The 21,885-nt window shown below is 39.3% G+C and overlaps 1 protein-coding gene across 1 annotated transcript; it reads right to left on the bottom strand.

The window, feature by feature from the left end:
• Positions 1–115: 115 nt before the first annotated feature.
• LOC132897220 (cadherin-like protein 26) lies at positions 116–20,109 on the bottom strand. Its single transcript, XM_060938691.1, has 11 exons — positions 20,068–20,109; positions 19,643–19,792; positions 19,088–19,232; positions 16,948–17,120; positions 14,882–15,013; positions 10,415–10,597; positions 5,457–5,767; positions 4,528–4,670; positions 2,909–3,028; positions 503–724; positions 116–198 (listed from the first exon to the last, which is right to left on the bottom strand). Exons 1-11 carry the CDS (start codon positions 20,107–20,109, stop codon positions 116–118), a joined length of 1,704 nt encoding a protein of 567 aa, XP_060794674.1.
• Positions 20,110–21,885: the final 1,776 nt, after the last annotated feature.

Here is a 21,885-nt window from a genome sequence, read left to right as displayed (position 1 = left end):
TATCTTATCTTAAGTGGCTACCTTAGCATTAGCATTGGTGTTCAACTCAAATGCCATGAAAACACACAAACACATCTACAAAATGGATTTAATATATTTATATTTGAGCCTAATCTCAAGATTCTGTGAACCTCTCCCACTGGTGTGTGCACTCCATTACTGTGGTTTCCATCAGTTTTTTCATGTAGCTGAACTGACCTGGAAATACATTAAAATAAATGAAAAAGTTTACCGAGATCTCACAAAAGTACATATTTGTTTTTTTTTTTCTCTCTCCATATCCCTTCTAGGGCTCCATAGAGTTCATTGTTTAATAAAGAGAAATATTTTATTTTTCAACTGAAACTGCATGTTCATTTTGATGCCCTATTTCACATAGTTATTTAAAATCCTTGTGTCACTTACTTAATTCAAAAGAAAAACACAAAGTGTTTATTTCTGTAATTCTTCAGTAAAAGCTACACCTATGCATAATGTGAATATTCCTGAATTTCAGATTTACCTAGCAGTAACAACAAAGCAAAGATTATGATCCCAATGGCAGTAAGGCTCAGCCCTGCAGTCATGTATCTGCGAACATCGCAGCTGGGTGTGATGCTGCAGTTACACACAGTGACGGACAGGTTTTGGACTAAACCAAAGCCCTGGCTGTCGGATATTTTGACCTGAAACTCATAATGGCCTGAATAGACGTTCTTCTCTCGGATTAGGTTCACAGTTGTGCCTGCAGAGAGATCAGAGAATATATTTTCTTTATGTCACATTAATTCATCATTTTGATTTTTGTACAAGAACAGTAATTAATTGTTTAATATGATACAACTTGTTTTTCTTCCATTATGTCTTAGAATTTGACTTAAACTGTGCATAAATAAATAGCTAGTATTTGTCTATTAAATTATGTTTAATAAATATTAAAAAAAAAAGAAAACTGAAAGATTGGAGTGCTTTTGGTCATAGAGCTCTGTAGTTTTGTAAAGTACAGCCACAATCAGAAAAAGTTGAGACGGTGTGGAAAATGAAAATAAAACAAGAAAGCAGTGATTTCTAAATTTAATTTGACTTGTATCTCACTGGATATGGTATAAACACAAGGTATTTCATTTTTTCTCTGGTTGACTTCATTTCATTTGTTAATATACATCCATTCCTTCATTTCAGGCCTGCAGCATATTCCTAAAAAATGTCATCATTTATTTCTTTATCCCTTTTCACAATAGACACTGTTGCAAAACAGCTTTACAGAAAAATAAAGACTGTAAACATATGAACTAATAATTTTATCTCATCTCATTATCTCTAGCCGCTTTATCCTTCTACAGGGTCGCAGGCAAGCTGGAGCCTATCCCAGCTGACTACGGGCGAAAGGCGGGGTACACCCTGGACAAGTCGCCAGGTCATCACAGGGCTGACACATAGACACAGACAACCATTCACACTCACACCTACGGTCAATTTAGAGTCACCAGTTAACCTAACCTGCATGTCTTTGGACTGTGGGGGAAACCGGAGCACCCGGAGGAAACCCACGCGGACACGGGGAGAACATGCAAACTCCGCACAGAAAGGCCCTCGCCGGCCACGGGGCTCGAACCCAGACCTTCTTGCTGTGAGGCGACAGTGCTAACCACTACACCCTCATGTCGCCCGGTATGAGTCTATATATATGGAGGGACTATGTCTCTCGGCTGGCCTGGGAACGCCTCGGTGTTCTTCCCGAGGAGCTGGCCGAGGTGTCTGGGGAAAGGGAAGTTTGGGCTTCCCTGCTTAGACTGCTGCCTCCGCGACCCGGTCCCGGATAAAGCGGAAGAAGACGAGACGAGACGAGATGTGTGTATAAAAATTTAATGCATGCTTATCTGTTTTTACACACTTGATTACTGTAGCTTCATAATTGCCAGTTTATGTAAATTGCAGTATTTTGATTGGAGTTTCTATTCATTTTACATTGCATGCTTTTAGCAGACACTCTTATCTAGAGTGATGTATAACACACCCAACACAGCTTGGGGAGCAGGTGCCTTGCCAAAGGGCAGTTCAGCTATTACTGTTGGTTCAGGGAATCAAACCAGTGATCTTTTGGTCCCAAAGCTACTTTTCTAACCATTAAGCCATGACTTCCCCTTTAAGCTATGGCTTCTGCTCCTATCATTTCTGAGTGAGATGTTTAAGATATTTTAACATTTTCTTTTAAGCTGATTGCACACTTTCAGCCTTTTTTTTCTTGTTGCAGACTAATTTTGGGGATCTGGGACAAAAATGGGGTCAAATTTATTGTGCATCCAAATTGTGTCATATAAATATAGCTTTCTCAGCTTATAGGATATCGCAAATGTGCTGATATTTTCAAGCATGTTTGAAACTGTAGGCAGTAAGCACTGTGTAATTGCCTCTACAACATACAACCCTTCCTCCACATTTTCCACTTATTTCCATTTTTTTCTGTTTCCTTGATTTTTGTCAGAGGCAGATGCTAGTTAGATAATTTGCCTCGCTCGTAATAACTTTTTGTTATTGCTACAACCTATTTCTTTGCTCTTGTGGTTATGGGAAGCACCAAGCTGTTAAGGTAATCTTGGTAAATTAGAATCCTCACATCTCTTATTAGCCAAAGATAATTAAAAATTCATCCATCTAATCATCCGTTATCTGTATTTCTTATCCATCAGGGCCATAGGGGAAGCTGGAGTCAATCACAGCTGACTTTGGGTGAATGGTGGGGTACATCCTGGGCAGGTTGCCAGTCTATCTGGCTAACTAATGAAAAATCATATTCAAGTCCACAAAATCGAAATTTCCGATCATTTGGGTCTTAGAATGCTTCCAAATTTGCAGCCTTGAAATCATGCTACATGTATATTGTTATCCCAATTTTAGGTGAAAAGCAGTGATGGTGTCAAATGTTTACCAGAGTTTGGTTCGATTCTCCATTTTCCCTTGACATCTCCCAGGAGCTCATAGTGGAATGGTGCACTGTATGGTTGAAGATCCAGATCTACAGCAGTGATGTTAGTCTTGGTTTCCTTGTCTGACAAACACATATTTGTTTTGTTCACCTCCAACAGTGGTACATTATCATTCTCATCTAAAAGATGGATGACCAGCGTCCCTGTACCTGTTAGTCGAGGTTGAGCTGTCAGTAAAATGGGGGGAGAAGAACAAATTCGTGATTATGTTGTCTATGGAGTGTAGTCCATTCAAATCGAGGGGTCAGAAAGAGCATTTTATTCAAGATCTGCTCTTACCCTGTGGGCATCTGGTTAGAATCCTGTAAAAAGCCTAAGAGGAGTCTTGGAAAATAAATTGGAACAAGCCTACATGGCCAACAAAGACCATTCAAACCCATGAACTTCATGAAAAGTTTGATGATGACAATTAAAACATTTAAAATAAAAACTAAAAAACATATTTTCAACCTGCACCAGGATTTACTTTTAGCACGTTGAATCGATTGCTGGTCTTATATTTGATTATAAATACATGTGAATAGCATCCCCCCCCCTTCTTCTGGGATGCTTTTTTTCTTCTGTTTTCCCCCCCTTCTTTTAAGAGCTCTCTCATCATATTTGACTGAATTTCTGGATGTTGTTGATATTTGGCATTCGCTTTGCATGGTAGGCACAGCTATGAACTGTGTTTACCGATGATGGTTTTCTGAGGGGTTCCTGAGCCCATGTAATCATATCCTTCATACAGTCAGGTCAGTTTTTATGCATTGCTGCCTGAGGGATTGAAGGTCATGGGCATTCAGTGTTTGTTTTTAGCCTTGTCCGTTACATGCAGAGATTTCTCTGGATTCTCTCAATCTTTTGATGATATTATGGATTGTTGATGGTGAAACCCCTAAATTCTTTGCAGTTGTACATTGAGAAACGTTCTTAAATTGTTGGACTATTTGTTCACACAGTTTCTTGCAAAGTGGTGGATCTTGCATCATCCTTGCTTGTGAAAGTCTGAGCCTTTCCAATTACCAGTTAACATGTTTACCACAAGAATGCTGCAAACAGGTGCTTTTTGAGTATTCCACAACTTTCCGTGTCTTTTGTTGCTTTTGTCCCAAGTTTTTTGGAGCATGTTTCAGGCATCAAATTCAGATTGAGAGTATATTTACAAAAAGTTTCAGTTTGAACATGGAATACCTTGTTTTTGCTTTATATTCATTTGAATATAGGTCAGAAAGGGTTTTCAGATCATTGCATTATGTTTTTATTTACATTTTACACATCTTCCCAACTTTTTTTGGAATTGGGGTTGTAGATTGTTGATAAAAAAATATCTGAGAAAACCAACATAAGAATTACACTGACAATTGGTGGATGCTGTTATCTAAAATGACTTCCAGTTGAGCTTGGGAGAATAATGAAGATGAAGAATAATGGCATTGCTCAGAGGCACAACAGTAGAAGCTTGAATGTGCTGGTGTTTGAATTCACAGCCTTCTGGTCAACAGCTCAAAACTATTGAGGTCCAACTTGTTAGTACTTGCAGTATATCAAAAGTCAAAGAATCACTCTTACTGTTTCTTACCATTTTCCACAGCATGCATGATGACACTGTAGCCACTGTTGTTCACAAATGGTGATTCTCTGTCCATAACCTTGGCCACAGAAACGTTGCCAGTTTTTGAATCTACAGTCACCCAGTTATCTTTATCTTCTCCTTTCTCAAAGCTAGAAGAAATACAGATATTGAGATGGTATAAATATCCAGTTGCAGTTCTTGGTAATTAATTCCTTTGAACATTTGGATCCTAGTGTACTATGCATTTTTAATTGTTGTTTTAGATCAGGTATGGACAAACCTGGGTCCAGAATCTGGCCTGGCAACCACTTGATGTGTTTAAAAAAAAACAAACTACAAATAAGCCAATATTTCTCACTTGACTACAGACAAAAGCTGAGCCAATTTAGGATTTGTCAGAAAAAATGGGTGGCATAGTGGTATAATGGTTAGCACTATCGCCTCACAGCAAGAAGGTTCTGGATTTGAGCCCAACGGCCAATGGGGGCCTTTCTGTGTGGTGTTTATATGTTCTCCCTGTGTCTACGTGGGTTTCCTCTGGGTGCTCTGGTTTCCTCCACAGTTCAAAGAAATGCAGTTAGGTTAACATGGGGCAGCCTTAGGCTGAGGTGCTCTTGAGCAAGGCACCTACCCCCCAACTGCTTCCCGGGCACTGTTAGCATGGCTGCCCACTGCTCTGGGTATGTGTGTGTGTGTGCTCACTGCTTATGTGTGTGTTCACTGCTTCAAATGGGATAAATGCAGAGAGGAGTTTCACAAGTGTACTTGTGATGAATAAAGTTCTTCTAATTAAAATCCTGTGTGTATGTCACATTTTAGCAAAAATATTTTTGTCACACTCACAAATTGTACACATTTCTCAATTTCTACAGCCAGAATTATTTTATGGTTTTAAGAGTCAAGCACACAGTTATGATAAATGTTGCTCCACTTACTGAAATAAACCTCCAGATGACACATCTGGGTCGATGGCTGTAAGGGTGTAAAAGGAGGTTCCTACTTTTGTATTCTCCCTGATCATTGTTACTTGAATAGGTGGTACAAATTTTGGTGGTTCGTTGATGTCCTCAACAAAAATTGTGACTGGGTAACGCTTAGGTGCACCTGTGCTGGACCCTTCAGCAGAAGTCTCTATGTCCCATAAACTTTGCGGAGGACGTTTTTTCACCTTACAGAAGAAGTAGGGCACTTCATTTTCCACACTGATTGACACATTTTTTGAAGTTTGCTTCTCATAATCCATTGCCTATTTAGAAAAGCAAAAAATTAAAATTAACAGGTATGGACAAATTAAATAAGACAGCTCTAATTGTGCATAATGTTTTGAAATGTACAGAAAAAAAAATTTCTAGAAAATGAACTTCAGCAGTATCCATTTCTGCAGCTATAGCTGTCAAATTAAATTGCATAGATTTGTGGTGGTCTGGGAAAACTCATTGGATGTCACTGTGGCATTCGTTGGCAAGTTCTGGAAAACTTACAAAAGATAAAAACATATGATGTTGACTGTAATTGTTTTTCTACCAATACTATGGTTTGACATTTCTACTTAAAGAAAATTTCCTTGTAACCTTATAATCCTGGTAACCAGATTTTAAAACACTATAAATTATAGTGGTTTACATAAATATTTACTGCCCTTGAAACTTTATACAGTCTGCAGTTTAATGACCTGGAGCTGAAATGGACTTAATTGGGAACATGTCATGAATCTTGAATGTACACAAAATAACCCGCAATATGTGAATGGGGACATTCAGTACAGTTTACTAAATTAATTACAACTAAAAGTCATGGAAATATTCACCCCATTGCTGGGAAACCCCATAAGTTGCTATTATAAGACACATAAATTATTCAGTGTAGTTGACCAGTGTGCAGAGTTTGTTAGAAAAACAAAACAAAAAACCTAAACTTACAGCACAATTAAGGCTATCAAAAGACTCATCTCATCTCATTATCTCTAGCCGCTTTATCCTTCAACAGGGTCGCAGGCAAGCTGGAGCCTATCCCAGCTGACTACGGGCGAAAGGCAGGGTACACCCTGGACAAGTCGCCAGGTCATCACAGGGCCAACACATAGACACAGACAACCATTCACACTCACATTCACACCTACGGTCAATTTAGAGTCACCAGTTAACCTAACCTGCATGTCTTTGGACTGTGGGGGAAACCGGAGCACCCGGAGGAAACCCACGCGGACACGGGGAGAACATGCAAACTCCACACAGAAAGGCCCTCGCCAGCCCCGGGGCTCGAACCCAGGACCTTCTTGCTGTGAGGTGACAGCGCTAACCACTACACCACCGTGCCGCCCTAGCGAAAGACTATCAAAATCAAATATCAAAAGAAGCCTTGGCCGAAGTTCTGTAAAATTATTAATCAGGGTTATATTCCATTCACCCATCCATTATCTGTAGCCGCTTATCCTTTTCTACAGGGTCGCAGGCAAGTTGGAGCCTATGCCAGATTACTATGGGCGAGAGGCAGGGTACACCCTGGACAAGTCACCAGGTTATCGCAGGGCTGACACAGAAACACAAACATTCACAGCTACAGTCAGTTTAGAGCCACCAATTAACCTAACCTCCATATCTTTGGACTGTGGGAAAAACCAGAGAACCCGGAGGAAACCCACACAGGGAGAACATGCAAACTCCACACAGAAAGACCCAAACTGGCCACTGGGCTCGAACCAAGGACCTTCTTGCTGTGAGGTAATAGTGCTAACCACTACACCACCATACCACCCAAGGTTATGTTCTCAATAAACAAACAAATAAATAAATAAATAGATAGAATATCCCATGGACCATTAAATCAAGAAATTGCAAAAATGGAAAGCATTTGGCATAAAATGACTCAGCCTAGAGAATGATGTCCCCTGTATGAGAGTGTCAGAGAGACTAGAGACCATTGGTAACACTAAGCATTATGCTACCACCACATTTAAATGTGGATGTTCTCAGGCCAAAGCCAAAAAGTTATATTTCTTCACTTGTCTACTGAATATTCATCTGAGTATGTCTTTTGGCAAACACTAAAAGTAATTTCATATGGATCACCACCCATAAAGCACAGCTTTTTGGAGCACTAGCATTATGGTTATCCTAGTGAGGATTTTTCCAGCTCCTTCAGTTACTCTTGATTGAATGAAGAAGAAATGGCCTTTATATATCATATCCCAGTTAGTCTGGTTAACACCAGACCATATCACAAGTGAAATATGGTCTGGAATCCGCCTATTGAATTTCTCGTAGGGGAGGTGTGGTTTACGATTGTCAACGGCCGTTTATTGGACGTTGCGAATGTCTATCATTTGGCGTATACGTAGCCCATGGCCAATCATGGCAGTTGTACCCGGTGACGTAGTTAGAGCGACAAAGAGGCGAAAGACTGTAACACCAAACGCTGTTCTTTTTTTTAAAACAAACTTTCGCTCTAAACTATTCAGAACAGTGTCTAAAGCTTGATCGAAAGTTTGGTTCGTATCGCTCGCCGCCATGTTAAATGTGATCCGTAAACAGTCCCAAATAAACTACAAGCTTCCGTTTGTCAAGTAGTACGCGTCACCGTCTTTCCACCCCTCCCCACTCTCTGATTGGCTCCCTAACTCAGGCGAGCCTTTAGACCATAGTTTCCATGCTGTCTTTTCAGATCGGAACAATTGTGCAAAGCAGCATGGGATTTCCCAGGCTATATCCCAGTATGTTTGGATGCTGGAGGACAAAGAGCTGGGTCAGCCATGATCAGGCCCGCCGACAGGGGGGGACAAACGGGTATGTTGTCCCAGGCCCAGGAATGGGGAGGGCCCAGAACTGGGCTCTCATGAAGTTGCGATTATTTTATTGCATTTCAAAATAGGGCTGCACAATTAATCGAATTTAATCGAAAATCGCGATTTTGGCTGCCACGATTAAATTAAATGAAAATCACGATTTATTTCCATTTAAAATGCGAGCTCTGCTGCATATCTGATCAAGCACTTTTTGACCAGTACTCTGCCAAACCATTAGGGGGCGAACCGACGCATGTAAGGTTTCATTACTCCGCCTAAATAAGCAAGCAAGCCAAGTGCGCAGAGCTTCAGTGCAGCGGTATCTTCTTCAAGGGGTGATAGCGTGAGAGGAGGTAACAGATTGAGCGTATTTAGCACTGGAGGCAATGTTGTGACCTGCCTTCGCTCATGTTTAAAGCCAGAGCATGTTGATAGGCTGGTCTTTCTAGCTAAAAACTTGTAGGCCTCAGTATAATGCTATGTAATTGTTGCAATTGAGTTTTCAGTTCCTTCATCCTTTGGTAATTTCTTGGATAAATTTCATTTAGACTATTTGTCATTTGGAAATCAGAATTTCTCTTTTAAATTTCATTCTGCACTGAAAGCTGTTTATATTGTTTGTTTGAATATAGTGAAATAAAATTTAAGTGATTTCCCTAATATCAAGAATAATCGTGATTAATAATCGTGATTACAATTTTGATCAAGATAATCGTGATTATCATTTTTTCCATAATTGTGCAGCCCTATTTCAAAATGTGTTGATTTGGGGGAGAAATGTGCTATATTTGCATTCAATAAATGATTTCTAGATCTTTTGCCTTTATTGTCTTTGAAAAAGGCGTCAAGAACCCCCTACCACCCCTAATGCAAAAATGGTTTGGTCTGACTCTTTGATTAAGGGGAAAAAAACGACATCGTTCGATCATAGCGCTTTGACAATCAGCGTGCGTGCCATTTGCCAACATGCACAAGTCAGGAGCACAGAAAAGAAAAGAGAAAAAGAGAGGAAGAAACCAAGAGACTCAGGGGCTCACTGCATAAATATTTTAAAAAAGATTCGGATGATGCAGCAGGTACTAGCAAAGGCAGTGGGGCAGCTGAGCCAGGTAAGACACGGCCAACTTTTTCCAGCCCCGTAAAGTAACCCCAACCAAGGCACGCGCGGCACGCAATTCATGTTACAAACGAGGGGAGAGCAAGTCACACTGAACACCATATCAAACGCACAGGGCATTGAATCATTTCATAACCATAACGGCTTAATAACATTGTGTTTCATATATCTGATTGAAGCTAAGAATATTCACATTAGCCCGCAATCATATCCCGCCGTTTCTCGAGCGGTGTGTTCTTCTCTGCTTTTCACACTGGACAGTACGCACGCACAGTATACTATGTTCACCCCCAGCCCTGCCCGAAATCCATCGCTGCTCCTTCAAGAGCACCCCAATCGCGTGATTATAGTAGACTATCCACGAGTTTAGGAAGGCATTGCGGGGGTTGTCGCATGCAGGCTTGGGGCGTAACGGAATACATTTAATGGCGTTTGGCGGGGGGGCCCATTCAGAGCATTTTGTCCCGGGCCCAGCCAAAGCTGTCAGCGGCCCTGGCCATGATACACCACCCTGGAGTAGAGAGGAGTTAAGGCCCAACAGAGAGTTAAGGCCCCAAACCCAACAATAGGGGTTTCTGGGCTTGAAACCCCAGCTTCCTGATCAATAACCCAGAGCTTTAATCATTGAGCCACCACAGCCACACCTGCCTGCCTGGTCACTGACATATAGTGGACAGCTTCCTCTAGCCAGAACCCAGTTCAGTATTATGGGCTGTTTTATGAATTGAAAGTTATTAATTAAAGTAGATTTAAATAATAATCCCTTTTTTAATTCAGTTACAGGTTGTAATATTATAAAATATGTAAAATTTAGAACTACATATATTAGAAATTGTACAATTTGATCATGTGAAGTGATTTCCCAGGCCTCCCCACATACATGCAATGAGTTTCACTGTGTATGCTGTCTATGAACATACCATAGACAACATAGATGAGAAGATGACTGGTTTCTAGCTTGCAGTTTTCTTTGTCAAAAAAAAAAAACTAAGTACCTTGACAACAGTCAGGATTCCTTCATTAGTGTTGGGGTCGGTTTGGATTTTAAAATAGTTTTCCTTATCTCCATGAAGGGTGAATTTAGCTTTCCAGGCTGGTGAACCTGGACTGTCTTTGTCACTGACAGTCAAGCGCAGAACTTCCACTCCACTATTTCGTTCTTTTATTGTTCCATTACCCTGAAAAAAAGATTATTATATAAAAGTCTGAAATATCAAAATCAAGCTTTTAGTTTGTTAGCTTAAAGGGTACCTGCACCAAAAATAATCATAGGCTAGAAATGATACACATTTTGCACAAATACATTCTGATGACCCTGTATTGTCACACTGTGTTGCATAAAGCAGTGCTTTAAAATTATTTTGTATTCTCGTTCACTTAAGTTCCACTTCAGAGCGCTGCCATATTGCCATTTTGTGGCCAGTGTCAAACATCAGCATGACAAAGAATCAATGATAGTATTTTTTGATAGACTCACTGATAGTATTTCTATCACTGATAGAATCATTCATGTATCTTGATTGGCTCACTGCTCCTGACACTACGATGTAACAAAATGTACAAAACATTGTTGAAAAATGGTGGAGTACAATGTGTATGGTCACAAAAACAATAAACAGGGTAATAAGAGAAAGCATTTTTTCTGTGTTCCATTGCCGACAACTGAGCAATGTATATAACTTGCTCAACAGTGGCTACACAATTTGGGAATAGGTCACACTTTGGAAACACTCTCCTTTGGTCAAAATTTTGTTGATTGTGAGGACCATTTTGAGGCCGATTGCTCTGAAAGGAATCTACAGGCTGAGCTCTTGGGCTACACAGGTCACATTAGACTCAAAACCTGTGTTGTGTCAACAATATTTCCACAGCATCCACAGAAAGGGGATTCAGGCCATGTAAGCCAATTAGCTAGAAGAAATGCAAGAACGGTATAACATTTAATATATTAATTCACTTGTAATATAAATTAGAGAGACTGTTAAATTTAGATCTAAGCTTCAGTCAAAAACGTTGCCTCGCTTAAAAAAAAAAATAGTGTTGCTTCACTGTCAAATTTTCAGTGTCAAGTTAAATGAAGGCACTTCCTAAAAGCAGAGCTCCCAAGGAGTGTAAAATGTGTTATTAAATAGCCCCACATTTTTTTAAAGCAAATTAAAAATAAATGCTGGATAAAAACCCATCTATCTTATGAAAATGAAGATACAAATTTCATTGTCCGATGGTCAAGTGTTTATGAAACACATTGCCTTGCACTTGCGATTGGGTAACGTATGGTCGTAAAAGCCATCCAAAATCAGGTTGATGCTTTAATATATTCTCTTAAGTATGGAGCTTTGCTCCATTTGCTTCACGTACAGGGAGCTCCACTAATATTCTCTGAAGTATGGAGCCTCACTCCACGCACGGGGAGCTCCACTGTAAAGTCACACTCAGCTTCGAGCTGTCATTAGCCTATATTATGACCATATAAACTATTGTGACATATTGCATGCCTATACCTGCTTTCACACACATCATAAATAAATGGGCTTTATATCTAGTATGGACACACACATGCACATTAACACACACACTACACTGAGTTTCTATATATACTAGGCTGCTTACAGATCTGTGAGTTCTCCATCTGGTGCTTGCCCTCTCACATGCCTGGTTGTCATGGCCTATATACAGGCCATTTCCAGTGCAGGCTTGCGTTCAATATCTGTTTCAAAACCGTTCATCCATGAAACAGTGCAGTGACTGTGCCTGTATTATCTCATCTCATTATCTCTAGCCGTTTTATCCTGTTCTACAGGATCGCAGGCAAGCTGGAACCTATCCCAGCTGACTACGGGCGAGAGACGGGGTACACCCTGGACAAGTCGCCAGGTCATCACAGGGCTGACACATAGAGACACACAACCATTCACACTCACACCTACGGTCAATTTAGAGTCACCAGTTAACCTAACCTGGATGTCTTTGGACTGTGGGGGAAACCGGAGCACCCGGAGGAAACCCATGCGGACACGGGGAGAACACGCAAACTCCGCACAGAAAGGCCCTCGCCGGCCACGGGGCTCGAACCCAGACCTTCTTGCGGTGAGGCGACAGCGCTAACCACTACACCACCGTGCCGCCCTGCCTGTATTATATCATATAAAAGTTTGTGCTCTTTACAACAAACACATTCACTGTCAGTTTTCTGCTTGGCACACTTTACACATCGGCACCAGATAGCTGCCGAACCATTTGATCTGCCTTTCTGACTTTGCACTTGCAAAGCACCACCAATTTCCTTACAGTCATCTGATGATTCACTGCTTAAAGTAAAACAAAACCCAAAAATAAATGCTGTTTGCCAATGACGACAAGTGCTCTGATATGCCACTTGCAGACTTAAATTAAAACTAAAACTTTATAACAACAATTTATCCATTTTAAAAGTTATGATATTGCTAAAAAAAAGTAACACAGTCATCAAATAAAGGCTTCTAATTAAAAAAAAAATCCCCAGGCATCTCTCTCTATCTCTCTCTCTCTCTGTGTGTGCGTGTGCGCGGGGGCGTTTTCACTGCATCAGATGGGTTGAATGCAGAAAAATAAATTCACTGTGCTGTAATGGATATGTGACAAAGGCGTCTAATTCTAAAAATCTAATCAGAAATTTTCTGTAACCATGTGATTTTTACTGGCAACAAAATATGCAAATCAACAGACTTCATTTTTAGGAAGTTTTAATCTCACTCAGTTAGATAATGCATATGCAGTACTGACACAGATACTAGTTAACCAATGTCATTTTCATAATCCCTCCCACACCAGGAACTGATCTTATCAGGCAGTCTCCTGTCTCAGTACAAACCAGCTCTTGAGGCGCATGGGTGCGGCACTGATCTCTGTTTCTATAGCCCTCGGCCTCTCACCTGTGATATAGCTAGGTTTATAGTGGGGGACTGGTCTTCTGATCACCACAAGAGTTTGACTCCCTACTCGCATCTGTATTGCAGCATGTCTTGCCAGATGGCAGTAGGTACCATTTTTTTATGATGGTCTTTGGTATGAACCGACTGCGAGTAGAACTTGCAGTCTCCCGGTTGAGAGGCAGACATGCTAACCACTAGGTCAGTTCATGGTGTCATTGTAATAGCAATGCGATTCTTGATGTCTAAAAAGATCACTTTTTTCAGTGCATAAAAACAAACAAAAGCATGTCACATAATTTTCTTTTTTTGGGGGGGGTTAAAAAAACCCCTCTTTTTGTTTGTAGACAGTGTTGGTGTACAGTGTCTTGCAAAAGTATTCATACCCCTTGGTGTTTGTCATGTTTTGCTGCATTACAAGCTGGAATTAAAATGGATTTTGGGGGCATTAGCACCATTTGATTTATACAACATGCCTACCACTTTAAAGGTGCAACTTGCTTTTTTATTGTGACACAAACAATAATTAAGATGGAAAAAACAGAAATCTTGAGATTCTCTCGCATAATTTGTACTCAGAGTGCGACATCTGAACCACGGAGCGAGTAAGATGTTCGTGCCCAGGTACATTTTATTCTCATCTCATCTCATTATCTCTAGCCGCTTTATCCTTCTACAGGGTCGCAGGCAAGCTGGAGCCTATCCCAGCTGACTACGGGCGAAAGGCGGGGTACACCCTGGACAAGTCGCCAGGTCATCACAGGGCTGACACATAGACACAGACAACCATTCACACTCACATTCACACCTACGGTCAATTTAGAGTCACCAGTTAACCTAACCTGCATGTCTTTGGACTGTGGGGGAAACCGGAGCACCCGGAGGAAACCCACGCAGACACGGGGAGAACATGCAAACTCCACACAGAAAGGCCCTCGCCAGCCCCGGGGCTCGAACCCAGGACCTTCTTGCTGTGAGGCGACAGTGCTAACCACTACACCACCGTGCCGCCCTGTACATTTTATTTTAAAAGAAAAACAGTCTGTACACAGGGTACGGGTACAAATATGAACAAGTGAAAACTCTTGTATGGATATACATACAAATAATTTCCCAGATGCGGATAGTCCTTTTTCCGAGGTTCATACAAGTATCCGGTTTCTCCACTGTCCATACTGACTTGAAGATCACTTTTTTGTCTGACTAAATCCAGGCTAATAAGTATGGTTACTTGGCTATCAACAACTTGACGTCACATCCTGGGCACCATATTGGTTGCCTGTGTACAATAAAATGACGTGCTTATGGACTTTTAAGCACTTTAAACTACTTATTATCACTATTCAGGTAGCTGCACTTGAGTGCATTATTATAATTATGGTTTGTACTATCAGTATCGATCATATTTAAGTGCTGTACAGGTACCCTTTAAATAATTGTATTACATTTTCATTTGTTTATTTAGGGGATGATTGTATTCAAACTTCAGTCCAATCTGGTATGAGCAGACTGACTAGCAAGTTTGCTTAATGATATAAACAGTTAAGTACTTACTGTGTGACCAGTGATTTCAGGGAGGTGATTGTTTTGGTCGATGATGTTCAGGACCACTGTGCTTGTGCTGGACAGCTGAACTTTGTCCCCATGATCTTTGGCTTCGATTTGGAGGGTATATTTCTGTGCTTTCTAGAAATAATTAATAAAATTTAAGTCATTATTACATAATTTTATATTTTTAATATGTTACAAGCAAAAAAACAATTTTCAACTTTTAATGAATATTCTCTGGAACAGCAGTGTCAAACCTTGGGCCCACAGCCAAGAAGAAGAATTGGCCCTGGTAAGGTTCTAATCCTGCCCATCAAACTTATATTCTGAATTCAGGTAATTTTGTGGGCTGTCACTGAATTGAAACCTTCAGGGGACATGGGACTAGTCTCTGTTATTCCACTAGGGGGCACAAAGTCTTATCTCATCTCATTATCTCTAGCCGCTTTATCCTGTTCTACAGGGTCGCAGGCAAGCTGGAGCCTATCCCAGCTGACTACGGGCGAAAGGCGGGGTACACCCTGGACAAGTCGCCAGGTCATCACAGGGCTGACACATAGACACAGACAACCATTCACACCTACGGTCAATTTAGAGTCGCCAGTTAACCTAACCTGCATGTCTTTGGACTGTGGGGGAAACTGGAGCACCTGGAGGAAACCCACGCAGACACAGGGAGAACATGCAAACTCCGCACAGAAAGGCCCTCGCCGGCCACAGGGCTCGAACCCGGACCTTCTTGCTGTGAGGCGACAGCGCTAACCACTACACCACCAGGGCACAAAGTCAGGGCTATAAATTATGCTGTAAAGGCTTTGATCCCTTGGAAATGAAGTGAGCATACCACAGGGTTTTTGACCTCTCCGTTTGACACCAAGTCCCATCGAATGTTTCCCCCTCCCCATTTTTCCTTTTACATTTAGAAATCTCTCTAGTCCCCCCCCCCCCCCCCCCCCCATGATGAATTGCTTTTGGTAAATTAAAAAAAAAAAAAAAAATCAAATAACTTTTTTTTTTGTTCAAAATGATTTGTACATCCAAAAACAAAGCAAAACCTTCCCATACTGTTCAATAATGACTAATATGGCTGAATAAAGCACTACAAGCATGCCCCCTGTCATGCCAGTGTAATTACCGTTGCTATGGGGGTCATGTGATGGTGCAAAGCCTCTATTGATGAAACATCAAAATGTGCTGATATTTAATTTGCAACCTAAAAATATCTTTTTCAAAATAACTTACTTTAGAAGCTTTTCAAAAACAGGGGCAAATACTTATGCAATCACAACTTTTACATTTGTGTTGATGAGCGATGATTATTATTATTATTTTTTTTAATTGTTATTGGCCTTATTGTTAATGGTAAGTGTAAAGTGGCCCATTACCTAAAATGAGTTTGACACCCCTACTTTAGAGCAGTAACAACAGCCAGTATGTAGTTTATTGAGCAATAGGCATTTATTTACATAAACAAAACTGTTCTGTGATGGGAACATAATGATACAAGTTGTCAAATGATATTTTTGGACTTAATATTCCACAGCAACAATATATGTTCTCAGCTGGCAAAATCAGGCATTATTCCAAGGGCCGTCTCTAAATGTAATTGTAAGGGGCAGTCATCAAGTTTCTCCTTGACCTGGCTATCCATTAACCATGAATACTTCAATATCATGGGCTACATTGTGTAGATTCAGGAGATAAAGTCCAAGTTAGGTCCAATTCACTTCAGTTCACAAGTTGTAACACTACAAAATGAGGAAAAGTTCAAGGGCTCGAATACTTATGTAATCCACCATACATGGTTCAGTGTGCCCATGCTCTTTATGAGGCTTCAGCTGACTGTGAATTTGTGGACTTTTTTCATGAGTGTTGCATTTTTTTTCTCCCACAAACAGATGATTGGTATAAACTCTGATTACACCCCGTTTCTCAAACTTTTGTTGGTTGGTACTTAAAGGTTTTCAAACAGGTTATCAAGAGAACCATTTACAAAACCATGTTTGTGGGGAAAAGACTATAGCACAGTAGAATAAAACACTATATACAGTAGAACACTGAAATGTATTTACCTCATAATTCAAGCAGCCTTTGAAATAAATATTTCCTATGTTGTTGTTCTGTCTTATATAAAATTCAACATTATCTGTTTCTGGGGTGGTGGAGACAAGTCTGAATGTGAAGGTTCCATTGGGGGTTGATGAATCATCACCATCTGATGCAAAGACTGTTATAACTGATTTACCTGTTGAGATATTTTGTTTTAATACATAATAGCATAGTCTCAGCATTGAAAATTTGTAACAATTCACAGAAAATGTTCACAGAAAAACATCCACCCATTATCTGTAGCCGCTTATCCTGTTCTACAGGGTCACAGGCAAGCTGGAGCCTATCCCAGCTTACTATGGGCAAGAGGTGGGGTACATCCTGGACAAGTCACCAGGTCATCACAGGGCTGACACAGAGACACAAACAACCATTCATACTCACGGTCAATTTAGAGCCACCAATTAGCCTAACCTGCATGTCTCTGGACTGTGGGGGAAACCAGAGCACCCAGAGGAAACCCATACAGGGAGAACATGCAAACTCCACACAGAAAGGCCCTTGCCGGCTGCTGGGCTCAAACCCAGGACCTTCTTGCTGTGAGGCAACAGTGCTAACCACTACACCACCGTGCCACCCACAGAAAAACATGGTTATTAGAATGAGGGATATAGGGTTAACTTTTGAACATTGTCTTTGTAGGTATGAAATCCAACCTTGTTTCGTAAGCTCAATTTCAGTCACTTTCAGGAAGCCATAATCATGATTAAGCTTGTGATTATTTCTAAATAATGAATAATAATCTTTTATAAATAGAAAGTATTTACCAATAAATGCTTTGTGCACTATGTAGGCATACACATGTTACATTGGCTAAAGTTCATATTTCCCTTTTTGTGCATTTTGTGAATTCATCAAAATCTTTCCATGCTTGTTTCTTCCCTGGAACAAGTCAAGATTACTGACAACAGCCATGCAGAGTATACTGAGAAACCTACCCGTGAAAACCTGCTCATTCCAGGTTTGGGGGAAAAACAATTCAGTCAGGATTGAGGTTTTTCAAGTTTTAATATATGATAATCAAACAATTGTCTTTTTGAAATTGCACTGATATAGTTACCGATTGGGTACATATATGACCATGCTCATGTGCTGAGTGCAATGCAAGCTGTCTGATAAAGTAAATGCATTGTAACATCCCAAAACAATTTCATTACACACTAGCAGGTTACCCAGGCGTTGCCCAGGTTTTTGCAAAATTCTGGGTTGCCTCCAGACTTCCATGTTAAATTTGGTGAAGATCCATCAAGAAATGGTGGTGTTCACCCAAGACAAACAAAAATCCAAACATCCACCACCCAGGGGCCCACCAGGGACCCCCTGGGGCCCAAATATGGAATTTCTGAGCCAATTTATGAGCCAACACTGAAAGACCCAGCCACAAAGCAATGGAAATGTTTTAGTGATGCTCAGATGAACCCTATCTGCAAAGGAAATTTTCTGATAGAAAAAAAAACATGCTAAACTTGGTCTTAGATCAGGCATTTGATACCTTAAATATGCCCAAAAAGTTTGACCCTGTCTTTACTCTAGAGAGGACAGTCAAACATATTATACTGCTGTGGCCCTGTGAACAAGCTTTTAACATCACCAGCTTCATGATTAGAGGGGGTTTATTAAGGAGTTGTCAAAAAAATGAGTGACTCAGTAAAAAATTATCCCTGATAGAAATGAGTTTCAATAATGAAAATTAAAGCAACCTTTCCATAAAAACAAGTGCAGTTGCAATACAATGAGAAGGAGCCACAGCACAATTAACATTTTCTGTGGTTTTGTTGAGTCGAGAATCCTTGGGTGAACTAATTTTAATGACTGAGTAAGTAATTTTGTAAGTAAATCAAGTAAAAAGATGAATAAATAAAGATACAATCGAAGTAATTATACATGTCATAACTGTTGTTAGTATACTTGCTGAAACATTTTTAACAATTATTTGTATTTTAATGTAATTTTATTTGAGTTATTGTTTTAATATATTTATTGGATTACTTTAAAAATGTTTCAGAGAAGATTTAGCAAAAAGTGGCCCAGTTCATTGTATTGTAACTTTGTGGCTAAAACGATATACGTTATTTGAACATAATGTGTGTAGTGTTCTGCTACCTTGAGGATAAGACTCGTCAAGTGTGGTTTCACTGTTAAGAGGTTCAAAAACAGGGGCATGATCATTAATATCCTGGACCTTGATCTCAACAGCGAGCCTTGTGTCCACTTTTTCCGAAGCGACATCTATTGCTTCAAACTTGAGCTGCAATAGGAACAGAGATTTTATTTTGGATTAACATTCTTAATTTCCCTGAGGGAACCCTCCCAAAGGGATCAATAAAGTTTTATCTAATCTAATCTAATCTAATCTAATCTAATCTAATCTAATCTAATCTAATCTAATCTAATCTAATCTAACATCTGTGCAGTTTAATGAATGGTTAAAAACAAATGAGTGAAAATCTAAGAAAATCAGACTCTTGCAATTGCTGTTAAATTACTTTTGTGTTCTTATTAATGAATTAATTCAAATGAAAATAATAAATTATGTAAGATACTTTAAATTGTAAAGTGTATAAGTTTATCATTTACACAACTGATTTATGTATATAACTGTAATTATTTTGATTTTAATTGTTGCTTGAAACTTTAAGGTCATAAGTTCATACATACCGTGAGAAATTTATCGCGCTCGTAGTCAACTTTTTTATGCACAAGAACCTCACCAGTATTTTTGTCGATACTCAACACACCTTTGGGCTTTTCAGTAACACCCTTGCCAGTGAGTCTGAATTCTACTAAATATTTCCTGTCCACATTAATCTGAAACAAAAATACATAAAAGGGGTTACATAATAATAATAATAATAAGAAGAAGAAGAAGAAAGAAATGTATGCAATATTCTAGTGAGTGCATAACCATTTAGTGGTGCAACAAATAATTTGCCTGATCATCATGAGATTGTGAGTTTGAATCCGGATGATGCCACAGTCATCCATGACTGGAAGTGGGTGGGAAGGGCATATTTTCTCTGACATTCATATTCTGTGTGCTCATGTATGCAGAACAGGGCTTTATAATTGGTTTCATAATACACCTTAAACACCCAGAAATACTGGTTTGATTGCAGAGCAAGCATGTTATCATTAAGTCCAATTAAGAGCAGTTGAAAGTATGACATTTGTTTTTATGGGTGCACATAAGTACAGGTGGGTAATATCACAAAAACATCATATCATGATACACAAAGACATTTCTATGATAAACGATTAGGTTTGCTTCCAAGCTGCCAGCAAAGTAGTTGTGTTACATTTAAAAACTAAAACAGATGATACTTTGTAAAAGATCTACAAAATGTTTTTTTTTTTAGTTTAAAAACAAAATAAAATAAATACAAAAATTGTTAACACTGAAAAAGCTAAATATCTAAAAAAAAAAAAGTAAGCATTTTTAACAGGTAACAATTATAGATTTAAAGATTACAAAATATTCGCATCAGATCAGCTGCTTCTAGTCATAATTATGATAGTCTGTGTTTTAACATTGATATTACCGTATATTCTCATATCACCCAGTCATGCAAATAAGGGTTTTTAATAAATAAGGTTAATTTTGTTACATATATTGCATATAGTTTCTGATATTTAATAGGAGGAATGTTGTGACTTTAAATAAGAAGAAAATAATGAGTCTCCAAGACTCAAAATTTACTATAAAAAAACATATAATCTTGATAATTAAAAACAATAAATCTTCCTTCCCTTTATAGTTTTATATCCCACAATACCTTGCTTGTTTTTTGAAGGGACAAGCGGTATCACACACTAAACGCTTTTTTTTCATCACACCATAATTGCATCAGCACAACAGCGTTTGTTTTATATCATAAAGAAGAGAAATCTTTGTGCTCATGTACACAGTATTTCAGAAGAGGCACCTAACATAAAGTTTTAACAAGATGTGTCATGCTGTGTTTAATGATAAAAGAGTTCCAAATAAGATACGTACAGGACATGCAAATTCCACAGTGTGTTTTCAGAGTGTATTGAAGGTAATGAACAGCTAATAACCTCAGCTGTGTAACTGTGTGTGAAATTCCAGTTTGTCTGCTCACAAAGATTCCATATGTACAGGTTTATTTGAAATGAAGAAGACACTCACGATGCTGAGTGGATATGGGAAAGGGCCAGGGCTTTCTTCCTCTATAGTGAAGGAGTCAACAATCCAATCTCTCTTCTGCCTGATTTTGCTGTGGCCTGACACTGCAACCACACACTAAGAGAAATAAAGAAGCCCTCCATGAGATAGACCACAAAAATACTAAACATTTGAGCTGCTGCAATTTCACAATTTGTTTTGATCTATCTGTTAGTAAAATGCACTCAGATCTTGTTTGGCTACCAGTCAAAAATAGGTTTCCCACAGGTACATTGAAATTGTTCTTCAGAATTCTTATCACACATGAACCAAAAAACATCCACAAAGTTCTGGTCCCGGTAAACACAGTTCATAAATATTCTACAATACAATCTTTATACTTCACTCTACCGAAAACTAACAGCAGGAAAAGGATGTTTACATATCGAGCAGTAAATATGAATGCATTACAACACATTTACAGTCTGTATCTGATATTCAGAAATTCAGAAAGGAAATCCATCAATTGTATGAGATATTTTCAACAATTCTGACCTCCGATATCTTTTAATTGATACCTTTTTAAAATTGATATAATGTAAATGTTGTGCCTGTATAGGTATGTTTTGTATATTTTATGTATTATGTTTACCAACCCTGGAAAATTAGCCCTATAAGTTGCTAAAGGGTATCTCAGTAAACTCAATAAACTCAACTCTTCACACATTTCAGTGTATTTATTCTGATCCCTTCCTAAGTGAACACTTGTAGAACTGAA

Source organism: Neoarius graeffei, chromosome 13 (assembly GCF_027579695.1).
Source record: "Neoarius graeffei isolate fNeoGra1 chromosome 13, fNeoGra1.pri, whole genome shotgun sequence".
Classification (NCBI taxonomy): domain Eukaryota; kingdom Metazoa; phylum Chordata; class Actinopteri; order Siluriformes; family Ariidae; genus Neoarius; species Neoarius graeffei.
This window is presented reverse-complemented; position numbering and strand designations above follow the sequence as displayed.

What these genes read in the sequence shown, in the direction of transcription:
- LOC132897220 (XM_060938691.1), bottom strand. Translation starts at nt 20,109, where the DNA reads ATGCTTGCTCTGCAATCAAACCAGTATTTCTGGGTGTTTAAG. An exon ending in CTGAAATCACTGGTCACACA is followed by an intron (nt 10,598 to 14,881) that starts GTAAGTACTTAA and finishes TCTTTTTTTCAG; the next exon opens with GGTAATGGAACAATAAAAGA. An exon ending in GAGAATCGAACCAAACTCTG is followed by an intron (nt 725 to 2,908) that starts GTAAACATTTGA and finishes ATCTCTCTGCAG; the next exon opens with GCACAACTGTGAACCTAATC.